General features: G+C 38.0%; 2 protein-coding genes across 2 annotated transcripts; both read left to right on the top strand.

The window, feature by feature from the left end:
• The first annotated feature begins 3602 nt into the window (after positions 1-3602).
• On the top strand, positions 3603-4377 carry LOC142337587 (uncharacterized). Its single transcript, XM_075386925.1, has one exon. The coding sequence runs from the start codon at positions 3680-3682 to the stop codon at positions 4310-4312; it is 633 nt and encodes a 210-aa protein (XP_075243040.1). The 5' UTR covers positions 3603-3679; the 3' UTR covers positions 4313-4377.
• A 12-nt stretch (positions 4378-4389) lies between these two features.
• On the top strand, positions 4390-14814 carry LOC142337585 (protein farnesyltransferase subunit beta-like). Its single transcript, XM_075386924.1, has 4 exons — positions 4390-4969; positions 5331-5448; positions 13549-13856; positions 14306-14814. The coding sequence occupies exons 1-4, from the start codon at positions 4532-4534 to the stop codon at positions 14738-14740; spliced, it is 1299 nt and encodes a 432-aa protein (XP_075243039.1). The 5' UTR covers positions 4390-4531; the 3' UTR covers positions 14741-14814.
• Positions 14815-15585: the final 771 nt, after the last annotated feature.

The raw sequence follows: 15585 nt of genomic DNA, 5'->3' as shown, positions 1-15585 counted from the left end.
GTACCGATTGACAGCAGCAGCAGGCTGTATACAGGATGTATAATGTACTCGGAGATAAATTTGGGATTTGGTTCTCTTTTGTTGTAGAAGATTTTATGCAAATTCATAGCGCACCTTAATCACAGTAAAGCCAAAATTGTGGCCAAAAAGTTGCTCTTGAATAAGTTAATGGACGCCAAAATTAGGCGTCGGTAGCCTAAGAGGTAAGAGCTGTGGCTGTTAAACGAGGGGCATTGGTTCGAGCCCGAGTTGCCACGAAAAAATCCTATATTCTTTTAAACCTGTTCGGATATGATTTTGTGATGCTTTTGCGGGCTTGCTAGTCCATATTCATCAAGCATTCATCATTTATTTTTGATACATTATATTTTTCTCGTGCCAAAATAACGATTAGGAAAGTATTCCGAACAGCGGTGTTTTCCTAACAGACGTGCCGCAAGAGTAAGGCTAGTGATCTATGAAAAGTGACTCTTGGAACATGTTTGTCTACTAATTTCCTGATCCATTGGTACACCAGTTAGGTTATTGCTGCATTATTGTCGCAGTAGTGTCAGACAGGAGACTTGTTAGTGGCTACTTGAAACTTCTGTTCCCAGTCTGGTTTTTGAATGGGTAGTTTTGCGTCATTGTTCAATGTTTTATTCCTTCGACGGTGCAATTTTGTTGATTCTGATTAATGGTCAGAGCATACTTTCAGATTGACTTGATGCAGTATACTTAATTTCTTAGCAGCGTCAGATTTGAACATGAGATTTGGGTCGTTTCCTGAGACTAAATCAAGCTGATGCTTTTCTACAGTCCTGGATACTGTGAAAAATAACTTTCAATTAATGCTGAGTGATTAATCTTGAGCTTTGTACTCGGATGCCATCGTGGTCTTTTTGTTCAAATTGAGGTCTCCAGTCAAAGTTGTGCCTGAAAAAACGAAGTCCTGTTTTCACGCCAGTAAGGATTTCACAGCCGGATTGAATTCATGGCATGAAAGGTTATGAAAGGCATGGAGTTTTTGGACGGAATATAAGTGCAACAAATAATTATCGATATTTCTGCAGAAGTCAGTTTTATTGCAACGAGACACCATCATATATCTCGACAAAGCGATTTTTGTCTGACTTTATCTGCCGATCTGAAAAAACACGTAGCAAATAAGAATCGTGAGAGAAGCCTGCAAGCTGTCAGTATTCTAAGTTTTATTGTTGAAAGAAAGTTTTCTCAAAATGTGATGTTTTCACGTTTGTTAACTATAATTGAGTTTGCATTTGTGTTAAACATGGCAAGAGAAAAATGACAAGACTTCGCGACAAGAGGAAAATGTGATTTCGTGATAACTTTCTTTTGTGAGACTTGGATGGAGTTCGTCAATTTCGACATTGGGTTATCTAGTAAATTACCGTTACGTATTTTTAATTGCTCTCAAACGAAGTTTGTAGCAATTATATTCAGGGATTTGGAAAAATTAATTGACCCGAAAAAAGGAAGGCAATCAATTAATTTAATTGGCAAATCTCGGCAATCAATTATTGCAATAATTGACAGACAAAACTTTACCATCAATCAGTACTTGATAATTTAATTCAACAATTTCGAGTCCCAAAAGCGTTTATTAACTTCAAGGAACAATTGTTCTTCAAGATTGATAGGACACAGTTGCTGCCTCAAATCGTTGTTGGCGAAACCAGCGGAGCTGAAAAATCGTTCCAGAATATTTGAAGTTGGGAGCAGATAACGAGTATCAACATAATTTGCGTTTGGCCCTTTAGGTTTTTTTCTTCAGTACCGCGGAAGCAAAATCAGACTTCTCGGGAGAACTTTCGGGGCTCTGACTCTCTCGACTTTGGTTTGACCGCAAATCTATGCTCTCGCGCTGTAAAGCAAGCTGAAAACAGTGTTTTCCCATATAGATCCAAGTTTTCAATACTCTAGTGACTCCAGCTTTAGCAATGCTTTGATAAATTTTTTTTTCGAAGTTTTGGAAAAATATTGTGATGTTCCAAGTTTTTGGATATTTGAGCCAGTGAAACTTTTTAATGCTTAAAATAGGGATGCTAGAAGTCTCTTGAGACAATGAAATGGTTTTGAAGATTTTAATATTTTGAATTTTATTCTAGATTTTGTTAAAATTTGCGATTGTTTTCAAAATTTTTGAATATTTTCGTCCTTTTCTGAGTTTCACGATCATTACTGGCCAACGAAGCTTTTCAAGTCTTGCAGAAGGGTTACTTGACATAACTCCAGAGACAAAAAATAGTTTTGAACATCATCACTGCGAAGTCTGGAAGCTTTTCTTTTAAATTTTGCAATATTTTGCAAATTCTTAAAATATCAGTTTATTTGATTTATTTACTGATAAGGCTAGAAATGCAGAGTCGAATCAAGCTAAAGCTAGCCTCACTAGACCGTGGCTAGCTACTGACAAAGGCAACCGCTTGCCGGTTGTTTGAGAGCAATTCGCCCGACGTTAGTCGGTTATGTTCAGAATTTCATCGCGTTCCAAAGTTTGAATTTTTACTTTGGAAAACGAATGGTGCTAACTTCTTTTGACATTCAGATTATAATTTGTTCAAAATAGCAATTCTCGGAGGTTATCAGAATAAGAACTAATATCGAGGAATTGAGACCTTTCCAATCTTGTAGCTTAGCAAGGCTTTCAACTGAGAGAAAACGCTTTTTTCCTCGGACTTCTAAGTGGAAATTTTTCAAACAATGAACGAACAAATGAATTTTTTTTCTGATAACATAGTCGCTGCTGTTCTAGAATAGGTTCTTTTTATTCGCGAGGCATCAGGAAATTAGATCCAACTCCTAGATTCTAGACGAAAGTTCAATTCCTAAAAACACTGATTTTCTTATGAGTAAATTTGTAAACCGAGATCTTGCCATGAAATTTTAACAAGTCGTTTTTGGCAGTAATATTCATGCTTCTGGGTTATTGCCTAATTTAACTGTGTTTCTTCTTCACTCAAACCTGAGATTGTCAGCAGCTGGAGTCGTACCTTTCTGTGAATATGTTGATCAGATCACATATCTGCTTTTCTCGATAAGTCCTTTTTCTATGCTTAATTCCAGTGCATGGTGTATTGAAAGGGGGCACAAACCGAACAGATATATTCTGGCATGTCTGATCAAATATTTAACATTGGGTCTCGATTAGATTTTTCCAACTTCTCCGTGAGTGCCCGTAGCTTAGTGGGTGCATATTATTTGCACCCCCCCCCCCCCCCCCCCAGACGCACGTGCTATAGTGCAATATTTTTGCACAATGATTTACCATGTAACGACACGTGCTCTTCAACTGGGGTAGGGGGCACAACGGGAAAAGATCGGTTTCTCCCAAAATTGAGTTGAGTGTGATGAAATCCTGGAGACTCGATTCGACCCTATGTGAGCCAAGTCAATGCTTATAGAGGAAAATTAAACATAAACATTGTTCATGATGGTACGCTATATTTTGATTTTGTGCTCGAATAAGCATGACATGCTACTGCAAAGGATGATAGAGGTTAACCTGAAAGAGGCGCTCTTGATTGATCTGAATTGAATATTACATTGTCATGAATGGCCAAGTTCTAATTTAATTTTGATCTCTGTATATGGCGCCAAAGGCATTTTTTGAATTACCTTAAGCTTCTTTTTCAGTAAAAATGTAACTCTAAGAAAGACCACGTTTGTGTAATTGATCATGTACCGTTGGATACTACCTGCTGTATTTGCTACCGACTTGTTTCTCTTGCTTTGGAACTTATGGCGTTTGAAGAAATTTCAGCGATATTTAACGCAGGGAACATTTATGGAGGTGCTTATGTTCCCTGATCCTTTGTTACACTGTAAAGCATTCCACTTTTTACCGACTGGCTGTAGACTTGGCAGCAAATGCAAAAAAGACCACAGTGTAAATTCCATGGTGAAGCTATTACAATTCCTGCTTACCGCAAACACATCCGTTGATGTATGTGTTTTCAACATAACATGCCTCGACTTGGTTGACATTCTAATAGATTTGCGATCGAGAAAAGTTAAAGTCCGTGTAGTGACAGATGCAGCTGAGTTGACTGGGACGCAAGTGCCGAAGCTTTTGAACAATGGAGTCCCTGTTCGAAGTGAAAAGAACTGCGGTAATTTGATGCATCACAAATTTGTCATTATTGACAACAGCGCGGTTGCGACAGGATCTTTCAATTGGACGCAACAAGCAGTTGTAGGAAATAACGAAAACCTCATCATTACAAACCACAAAGTGTCTGTTGACAAATATGCTCAAGAGTTCAACAAATTGTGGGTCAAATTCAATTCTTTAAATACTCGGCAGAATTAGGCTACATTAGTGCAGTACATTTTGTGTTTTATTCTTTGCAACAAATTTAATGAGTCTCCCTTTTGCTTTTAACTAACTGCCGGTGGTCATACGTAGAACATTTTATGAGATGGCGCATGTATATTCCTACATTTTGTAGTATCGGCCTTACGTTCTGCTGTTTTCAGGTTTGTTTTTGATGATATTGTAGTTTTATAAAGCATTTGATCATTTTTCACAATGGGCGAGGCTGAAGGCGATGAAATGACATCAAGTGGGGATATTTTTGAGGGAGTACAACGACGATCCGCTCGATTCTTTTGCGAAAACTGCCAGAGTATCCCTGCTTCAATTTACTCCACAACGGTTAAAGAGCAAACCAAAACTGAAGATAGTGTAGCACGTATTTTCAACTTATTTATGTCGGCTCCTGCTCCAAAGACTCCTCCACTAAGCCGAGATTTGACGATAGAGTTCTTAAAGAGGGGTCTATTTCGCCACTTGCCTTCATCTTATGGTTCTCTTGACGCCTCAAGACCTTGGATATGCTACTGGATTCTCCATTCTTTGGATATTCTGGGCTATCAGTGCACGGACGAGGAGGCGTCAAAAGTTGTTCAATTTTTAAACAAGTGCAAAGACAAGAAGAGAGGTGGTTATGGAGGCGGACCGGGGCAAGTGAGTTCCGCTAATTTTGTATTTTGAGTAAAAATCTTCATTAAAACTCCAATCAACTGAAAGGTCATTTACCATATGAATTGGGCTATAAGTCGAGATTACATGGATAGGAGGCTTCTGAAGGTTTTATTACACCTCTAGAAACTGAAAAGGCAAAATCTGGCCTGAGTGACGAAAGGCCTTTGGTACATAACATGTTGCAATGTAATAATTATCACATGTAAGTGGGAGCAAAAAGTTCAACGCCCACTGAAATGAAAATAAATATATTCATTGAAGCACTGTAAATCAAGTATACTGTTTAAATTACGTATTTGACATGATTAAATAGCAGCTGACTTGTTATTTTGTTCTTGTTTAGATAGCTCATGCTGCTCCAACTTATGCAGCAGTGAATGCTCTGTGTGTGTTAGGCACTGATGAAGCGATCCAGTCAATCGACCGAGAAGCGTTGGTCACCTTTTTCAAATCTCTTCATCGTAAGTTTACCAATTAATGCCTGGCAACTCAGTTTACCTTGGGAATTCATTATTAATACCCTTAAAGATGCCTTTTGCTCGCTTTTCCCAAGAATTTGCTTTCCTCGCATGTTATCAACTAGACAGTAATGACGCTTGTTTGCAGAAATTTTTGAGCAAAATTTAGTCACGCAGCTTGTATTAGAGTGGTATATCTCCAAAAAGCAAGGACCAACAGCCAACTCTTAACTCAAGTTTTTGCTCCAATAATATTTAGCTCACTTTCAACTACTATCTGCAAAGTAATTCATTTTTACCAAACTCGCATTAGACAGCAATATTTTTTACGTGTTTTCAATCGCAGCTGTTGAATTCCAATTTAACAAACCAATGATTGTTGCGCCTGATTCTCAGTTGCTCTCAAACGAAGTTTGTGGATTCTTATATTAACCCTGCGGTCTTCTTTTCGTGGGATTTTTAGCTTGACCAAATTTTCGCATGACGCTTCTAACTTTTCGTCTTCAAAAACGGGATGAACAGGCTAAGACCGGGTTACAAGAGGGTGATTGAGCAGCTCTATTAGAGCTTTACGCCTTGCTAATCTCTAATTATGCGATTGCCCAAAATTGTCGAGGAGAGAAACATATCGCGTGAAAAGCGTTTTTTAATCCTAACAGTTCAACCCCTCTCTGTCACCAGCACCTTGGTGCACCTGGCGATTTGTACCCCACCCTCTTCCACCTCTTGGATATCGTGCACATCTAAAGTTCGTATTTTTTAATCAGTTTCTGAAACAATGGTTGCTTGCTGACAATTATTAAGAGGAAGCCGGAGAGATTGGATGATCTACTGCGCAAAAATTTTGTGTATATTTATACACACAATTTTTGCGCAGTAGATCATCCAATCTCTCCGGCTTCCTCTCCAGGGTTATATTTTTCTAAAATGCCAGCGGTAGAAAAGCTCTAATGAAAGTTTTTGTTGTTATGGTAGGCATCAAATATGCATTTATCTATCTTCACAGATCCAGTTTTCTATCTTTCTCTCTTCTTCACCGGAGGTTGCTAGGCAAATTATACAACTCTTATGAGAACTTTTCTGTTCTATTTCAAAGAATTGTTTCATGGAAACAAACAAACTGATTAGGTGCAAATTAATAATTGGCATTAGTGTTACCACCAATGTCACGTTTTTTTGAATTGTGATATGTTGAGTGATCAGCAGAATAATTGAATAATGCTCCTTCTAAAATATTGAACCATTATTAACTATCCTAAATTAAAGATTTGCACATTGATCCTTTGTCAACCTTTTTTTAAAAAGTGTAATCGACGAGCTTCATTGATCTCGGAAACAATGCCATAAAATGGACATCCTTGATTTTTGAAAGCGCTCTAGCTCCAGAAAATGGGTGAAGTGGAGTCTAGTGCTTTGGTTGTTGATTGGGGGCTGTTTTAGAAACTGAACTCTTGGCTCCTCTTCGGCAAACTGACAGCCCCCAATCAACAGTCAACGCACTAGCAGCCACTTCAGCCATTTACTGGAGCTAGAGCGCTTTCAAAAATCAAGGATGTCCATTTTATATTATTGTTTCAAAGATCAATGCAGCTCGTCGATTAAAATTTTTTTTAAAAAAAAGGTTGACAAAAGCTTAATGTGCAAATCTTTAATATAGGATAGTTAATAGTATTTCAATGTTTTAGAAGTACCATTATTCAATTAATCTGCTGATCACTCAACATATCACAATGCAAAAATAAAAACGTGAAATAAGTGGTAAAACTAATGCCAATTTTTAATTTGCACCTAATCAGTTTGTTTGTTTCCATGAAACAGTTCTCTGAAATAGAGCAGAAAAGTTCTCATAAGAGTTGTATAATTTGCCTAGCAAACTCCGGTGAAGAAGAGAGAAAGATAGAAAACTGGATCTATGACCATAACAACAAAAACTTTCATTAGAGCTTTTCTACCGCTGGCATTTTGGAAAAGTATAAGCTTGACATCTATCGACAAAATTTTTGAGCATTAGATCATCCAATCTCTCCGGCTTCCTCTTAATAATTGTCAGCAAGCAACGATTGTTTCAGAAACTTAATGAGAGTTTGAAGTTTAGATGTGTACGATATCCAAAAGGTGGAAGAGGGTGGGGTACAAATCGCCAGGTGAACCAGGATGCTGGTGATTGAGAGAGGGGTTGAACTGTTGGGATTAAAAAACGCTTTTCACGCGATATGTTTCTCTCCTCGACAATTTTGGGCAATCGCATAATTAGAGATTAGCAAGGCGTAAAGCTCTAATAGAGCTGCTCAATCACCCTCTTGTAACCTGGTCTTACCCTGTCCATCCCGTTTTTGAAGACGAAAAGTTAGAAGCGTCATGCGAAAATTTGATCAAGCTAAAAATCCCAAAAAAATAAGAATGCAGTGCTAATATAAGAATCCACAAACTTCTTTTGAGAGCAATTGAGAATCGGGAGCAACAATCATTGGTTTGTTAAATTGGAGTTCAACAGCTGCGATCGAAAAAACGTAAAAAAATGTTGCTGACTTATGTGAGTTTGGTAAAAAATGAATTACTTTGCAGACAGTAGTTGAAAGTTCAGTATCTTAAAATATGAAAAGACAAGAGATGTTGTTGTTGTAGTTTAGGCAAGGGTGACTGGGGCAATTGTGTTTGCGTTTTTTAGGGTAAAATATCCATTAAAAACTCCACAACGTCAAAATAAAGTATCATATACCCTATGAGTTGGCTCTACTTCATTATACATAATTGGAGTGAGATTATTTGGATGTTGGGTTTATGAAGCTTCTAACTCGATAATTTCAAGGGTCAAAATCTAAGCTAAGAGAATCAAAGAAGGGAGAGCTAATTGAGATCCATTAAGCGCCCCCCCCCCCCCCCCACCCCCACCTCCAGTACCATTTATGAATTAAAAGGTGTCAAGCTATGTCGATATTTATGTCGTTCTTTTGTATGAATTAAGATTGTGAATAAGGGTGGGGTTGAATTGGGATTGGAATTGGGATGAGCAGATATGGGTTGGATTATAGGAATCTGGGTATCTAAAAAATGAATTTTAAACGTAGAAAAGAGTTTGAGTCAGGTGATCTGAGGTTTTTGAAACGTAGTGGCGAGAACTCAGCAATCCCTTAGTGGGAAATTGTGGCATTAACGTCTACATGAAAGCATTAACGTCTACTACGCATTAACGTCCACATGAAAGCCGGGGAGAATCTTTTTGGACGAGCTAAGTACTGAAGTTTGCAATGCGTTTTTATCTAAAGTTATTATTCTCTTGTTTTGAGATTTTTATATTGACTATGTTCAGTATAAATGGGCAAAGAATGATTCATAACCTTGTTGGGATTAGGGTTAAAGTTTTCCAACATTGATATTCCTTATCGCATGTGCAGCAATAAGCGAACTTTGATAGATCACTGTTTTTCGACTAATAAGGAAATCACCTAAAGTTTCTGAACGTTTACTTAAGCAATTTGTAGTAAACATCTTTAAAAAATATGAGCATTTGAACGAAAAAGAGTTCGGCTTCCAAACTAAAAAAATCTTCAGCTGTTGCAGTGCTTTACTTTGTTTTAAAAATAATCGGAAATATGGAAGATAACTACGACACAGGTGCTGTTTTCTTGGATCTTGCCAGAGCTTTCAATTCATTATCACATGGAATCTTTCTCAGGAAATCTGAAAAGTTCAATCTCTTAATTGTCATTTTTCTCAGCTGCAGAGTTACCTTTTAAAGGTGAAATTTGGTAACCAGCTAATGCTTTTCGTTATTCAGAATGAATTTCAGTAGAATGACTAATGGAATTAGTTTTTTGTATCTTGTAAGAAGCCAAATTGCTTTAAAAGTAAGAATTAATGTTTTGAAATTGATTGTGCTCTCTCATGTTTCTTACTGCTGAAGATTCCTTCAAACTCTTAAGCAAAAACTTAAACCGAATAAATAGGCAAATCAACTGCGCAATGTAAATGTGTCATTTTCGACCAAAAAATTTGATCACTCCAATGATCTCGTTAAGGATCGTCTCTTGCCATCCGAATTGTTGATCTCGAATGTTAGCTTAATGAAACTTCAAACTATTGATATGTATTGATATTTACTGTCACTATAAGCTGGACAGAGCAAGAGAACAGATCAATTTATTATAAAAAAAGGTGAATAATAACGAAGTGGAGCAACAAATGTTTGACCCTGAAAAACGTTCAAACATGCAGAACATTACCCTGCTCAGTTTTGCAAATGTTTTAACATTTTTCTATGTTTTGTACATATGATGCTTTTGAGCTAAAGTAACTGCGCAAGGTACTGTTAAAGAAATTGTTTGCGTTCTATGTCAACGATAAGAACCCCACCCCACTGTTGCGCCCATACGCCTCCCGGCACCACCTGGCTAGCTACGGACGGAGCAAACCGGTCGTTTGAGAGCAATTTGTCCGACGTCAGTCGGTAATGTTAAAAACCTCTCTGGTTCAGAAACTTGCTTCAGTAGCTGTTCGCGCTCTTATTAAGGACGCTCGATCAGTACAAGAAAATTTGCTCGATCAGTACAAGAAAATACCAGTTAACAGACAAATAGGAGCGTTCAAATACTGCTTTTACCTATGAGAACGAACAGCCGCAATTGCAAGAGCATAATAATACTGATACTATACTGTGATTAAATTAATATTCGAAAGGATTTTGACATTTAACCTGAGTGCTATAATCAATAATTTAAATGTTTACTTTAAAAAAAGTGAAAGCAAAGTTTTTGCGCTCAAGAAGTTATTGGTCAGGAACTGATGAGAAAATCCGCTTCGCAATTCAATACACGAAGCGATTTTTGTTGTAAAGATAATCTTAACTTTCTATCTTTTGTACATATGAGGCTCCTCGACCCAAAGTAACTGCGCAATCTTTTAAAGGAATTGTTTCTTAAAGGAATTGTTTGAAATCTATTTCAACTATTTTTAGCAGGCACACCAACATATTGGATGCTCAAAATTGGCTACGATGTCTGGTTTTTTGTTTGCATTTCGATAAATTGACAATGCCACAGATTACTGAAAGTAAATGCCATGAAAAGCATTGAGTTGCACATTTTGTGAATTTTTTTAAAATTGTTTATCATCAAGCTGCATTGATTTTTGGAAACAATAGCCATGAAACTTGATACCATAGTTTTTTAATCGCTCTCAAACGGAGTTTAGCAATTATATTAGTCCTGTCGGTCTTTTTATTGCGATTTTTTGCTCGACTAATTTTTCGTCTGACCCATTTGACTTTGTCCTCGAAAACGGGATAAATAGGTAGCGCCCGGCGGGATTTAAGTGCTCTAAGAGCCTTTCAGCTCACTAGTCTCCAAGTATGCATTTCACAGAAACTGTTTTGGAGAGATATACTTGTGGTTTGAAGGGCGGTTCTTAGAATTTGAAGAACACTCCCCTCACCACCCACGCTCCCTCCCCGCGCTGTTGACCAGCCCCGCCCCACTGGTGTTCCCCATCAGCCTCACGGCAACCCCCCCACCCTCGCGAGCTACTGATGAAGCCAACCGGTCGTTTGAGAGCAATTCATCCGACGTTAGTCGGTTATGTTAAAAACCTCTCTGTTTCAGAAACTTGCTTCAGTAGCTGTTCGCGCTTTTTTAAGGACTATTATTAGTTACCTTGAAATAGGTCAAAAGATGAATGTTTTAACCGAGCTTTTTTTTCGATTTGTACAAGAAGTTAATGGTCAGTAGCTGATAAAAAATCGGGTTCGCAATTCAAACGAAGCTTTTCTGTTAAGCTAATCTTATTTGTCTGTTTTGTACATATGAGGCTTTCGACCACAAGTAACTGCGCAAGCTACTCTTAAAGGAATTGTTTGTGCTCTATGTCAACGATATTTAGCAGGCACACCAACATATTGGATGTTCAAAAATTGGCTACACTGACTGGAATTTTTGTGCATTTCGAGATTTTGACAACGGCACAAATTACTGAAAGTAAATGCCATGGAAAGTAATGCGTTGCACATCTTTGTGAAATTTTTTGTATAACTGTTTATCAACAAGCTGCTTTGGTTTTCGGAAACAATAGTCGTAAAACTCGAAAGCATAGAATCGCTCTCAAACGAAGTTTAGAAATTCTACTATTCCTGTCTGTCATTTTCAATGCATTTTTTTGCTTGACCGATTTTTCGTCTGACTCATTTGATTTTTTGTGCTCAAAAACAGGATAAACAGGTAGCGCCCAGCGGGCATAGAGTGCTCATAAAGCCTTTCAGCTCACTAATCTTCCGGTATGCAATTCACAAACTGTTTTGGAGACTTATACTTGTGGTGTGAAGGGCGGTTCTTAGAGGATGAACAACCCCACCACCACAAATATTTCCCCACCCCCACCCGCTGTTGACTCTCCCGTCCCTCTGGTACCTCCGATCAGCCTCCCGGTACCCCCCCCCCCCGTGGATAGCTACTGACGAAGACAATCGGTCGTTTGAGAGCAATTCGCCCGACGTTAGTCGGTTATGTTAAAAATCTCTGGTTCAGAAATTGGCTTCAGTAGCTATTCGCTCTTGTATTAAGGACGCTTATTAGTTACCTTGAAATGGGTTAAAAGACAACAGTTCTTCATTTTGGTGTCTTTCTTGATCTTTGCTACAACCATTCGACACACTCCATGACCTTAAGGATCTAGGTTTTTTTGTGACTTTTCTCTCTGAGGTTGCATTTGTCCACGTGATGACCTTTGTTACTGCATTCTTTTAATTTCATCCTAGGATAATGTTCTAGCCAATGGACTTGACTTCCCGACATGAAAATACTTCTGGACTCAAAATCTTACTTGAGAGTAAATTCTAAATGAAGTTGAGTGAAAAAGTCCCTTAAGCTTGATAATTCTATATTAATTGAAAGATATTGAAATCAGACTTTCATTTCTTATGATCGCAAATAATTTCTCTCTGGTTTTGATGTTATTTAAAACCTGGGGCTTCAACAGTCTATTTAACTGTTGTCCTACAATCAGCTGGCGGTTTTCAATAATTTGGTAGTTTAGAGATGTTAAGTGACTTCTATCGAAATTTATTACGCACTGATTGGTCAAAACAGGCTGGTTTAAACTTTCCAAACGGCTTTTGTTATTGAGTTTCTAAAGAATTTTTCTATTGAAAATTGTATTTTTTGGGCCCTCAACCGCCTTGAAACTTGGCATTCCTTTGAGAAACGATTCTTTTCTTCGTTTCAGCGTTATTTATACTCAATAAGAGTTACAAAGCGATTTCAGAAAAAGTTTAATCAAAGTGTTAGTGTCTGCATTTGCTTCTCTTCATGCAACTGTACAAGTGCAATTTTAAAAGTGTGATTTTCTAGCTTAGTGCTTGATACGAAGAATTTCTCATGGATTCTTTGACAACGTTCGTGTAGGTCTGACTCAATGTTGCGTCTTGCATTTACAAAAATAATAAACGTAACCGACTAACGCCGGAATTGCTTTCGAACGACTAGTGGGTGCTCAAATTTATTGCAGCCTGCTTCACTCGGCGGGAGTAAATAAATACATTAAGGAGGCTTCAAATGACGTCATTAGAGTTTATTATATACCACTTTAACCCCAATTAAAATTTAAAGCGAAAGAATGACACTAATTTTGGTGCACTTTTCATTTGAATTGTAGCGAACTGCTGCAACTTAAGTTCAGCTGCTGATACTTGTAAATGAGAACGAAATTTAGCGCACGCAAAACGAAAAAGTCAAGGATTTGGGTCGAGATCAGTTAAAAATTATGCTCGACTGGTGCTCACATTTGAGCTCAAAAGTTAATGAGACATGTGCTCCAATTGTTTCTAACTTTCGGATAATAGAAATTCTGGATTTGAATACTGGAGACTGTACTTTTAAAATGTGTTATTTTACTGGGATGACTTGAAATAAGGCACAATTTTTCAGAAAAAGCGGGGTTTATCATAGTTCTCATTTTTTCAAAAATGTGAGTGAGATAAATGTCAGAAATTAGTTGTCTCTAATTCAGTCTTAAAGGCCAAAACAAGGGAACCGGGAAATGTAAATTACGCTACAATAAGTTTTGTTCTGGTGATGTGCCGAGTATTCATGTATCAACACTTGGTATTGTGTTCAGAGCCTGATGGAAGTTTCATAATGCACGAAGACGGAGAAGTTGATATCAGAGGGGTCTATTGCATTGCTTCAGTTGCCAAGTTAGTCAACATTGACACGTCTCCATCTAGCCCACTATTTGCAGGCAGTGCTTCCTGGGTGGCATCTTGCCAGTCGTACGAAGGGGGCTTCTCAGCAGTGCCATTCACGGAAGCTCACGGTGGGTATGCCTTCTGTGGGTGGGCAGCTCTGAACCTTCTCGACCGGACATATCTATGCGAGACAGAATCGTTGCTCAATTGGCTCATTAGTCGACAAATGGCATTTGAGGTAATGAATGTTGAAAGGTACAAATTGAGCCCTTTGATGCAAAATCACGCAAATATTTGCGGACACAGTTTTATCCAGCACTTCCGGCTGTCCTCTGTAAAGAGTTTTCTCAAAGCATAGCCAGGGCTTTAGACGAGCTATTCTCAAAGTACAACGTCATGTATCTCGGTCGGTGAAACGGAAGGTTTGAAAATTTGTATGCAAGGTTTCAGCATTTCAACGGTTCACCTACTCAAATCACTAATCTCTGTTCAAAGATTTCAGTTGTTCCTGACAACCTGTCTATCCTTTGGAAGAACACTCATTAAAAGGAGTGAGTTAGCACTGATCGTGGTATATGGTGACGTGTCCCTGGTTAAATAAGAATTTAATTATTAGAAAATTATTTAGGCCAAGCATCCTATGAAACTCAGTACCAGGAACACCTTAAAATGCTTGTTTCTTTTCAGGGTGGTTTCAGTGGGCGACCCAACAAGCTAGTAGATTCCTGCTATTCATTCTGGCAACTGTCCCCTCTAGTTATTTCGCAATTCGTCATGAGTTCTCAGTCCACCAGCGACTCGGCCACTTTAGCGGCTCTTAAAGAACTAAATGCTCCTCTGTTTAACCCTGAGGCTCTCACAGAGTACATTTTACTATGTTGTCAACACTATTCTGGAGGGTTTAGAGACAAACCAGGTGCTAGTAAAGATTATTATCACACATGTTACGCGCTTAGTGGGCTGTCATTGGCTCACAATTGTTCTTCCGTGGACCAAGAAATACAACCGGAGTTTGGGCCTCTAGATCTGGAACCAATCAATCCATTTTTCAATGTAACTCAGAGCAAGGCAGAAAAATTTTTGCGCTATTTTGCATCTCTGGGAACTGTTTCAACGAACTAATTTATAACCTAATCTAAATTTGAGCTGTTGATTAGCTGATTTTAATGTCAAAAGTAATTTACAATGGAACATTATTTTTTTTGTTAGCCTCGAAGCGATAGCTGAGGCTATCGTTGGCCTTCTCTTGGTTTTTTACAATTCAAAGAATTTGAATCGTATTAGGGCGCTGTCTTTTTCTTACGACTCGAAGAGGCGTATTGGAGAGGTCCTTTTTTAATCAGTTTTATTGAAGTGAATTTCGAAGCAGGAAATCAAACACGTGAAAAAATTTGGAGTGATTTTGTTGCTGAACAATATGAAGAGTGGAGCGAAAAAAGAGTGGTTTTTTTAATAGCCGCACAGCGATAGCTGGGGCTATTATTGGCCTTCTCTTGGCTTTTTTTACGACTCGAAGAGGAGTATTGGTTTTCTCTCGGTTTTTTTTTACAGGAAGCAGATTTGTTCACGCGGCATTTTGACCTAAAAGCGAAAGTGAGAAAAGCTGCCTTGATGAACAGATTTTCGCTAAGCGAGAGAAGTTTTTTCATCATGCGCTGCGTTTATTGAATGACTTTTTGACTTTGAAAAGTAGTTTTTGACTGAATGGCACATATAGATAACCGTTTTTAGCCGTTTTTTGGGTAAGTGGACCAATTTTTTTGCTTTTATTTTGGTTTCTTGTAGAAATAAATTTTATTTGATACTATATTAAAATGCCAACCTCGGAAATTGATGCCACAGTGTTTTGCAGAGCCTGAAAATGCGTTTCAATTGGAAAATTGGTGAATTTTTTAGTTAATTTTTGGCTTTTTTTTCTATTAATTTTTTCTTTTTTGGATCTTTTAACCATCTTTTTGTCGAAAATC

This window comes from Convolutriloba macropyga, chromosome 4 (assembly GCF_964194025.1).
Source record: "Convolutriloba macropyga chromosome 4, txConMacr16.3, whole genome shotgun sequence".
Taxonomy (NCBI): Eukaryota; Metazoa; Xenacoelomorpha; order Acoela; family Convolutidae; genus Convolutriloba; species Convolutriloba macropyga.
The sequence above is the reverse complement of the archived record's forward strand: the minus strand, read 5'-3'. Positions and strand labels throughout refer to the sequence as shown.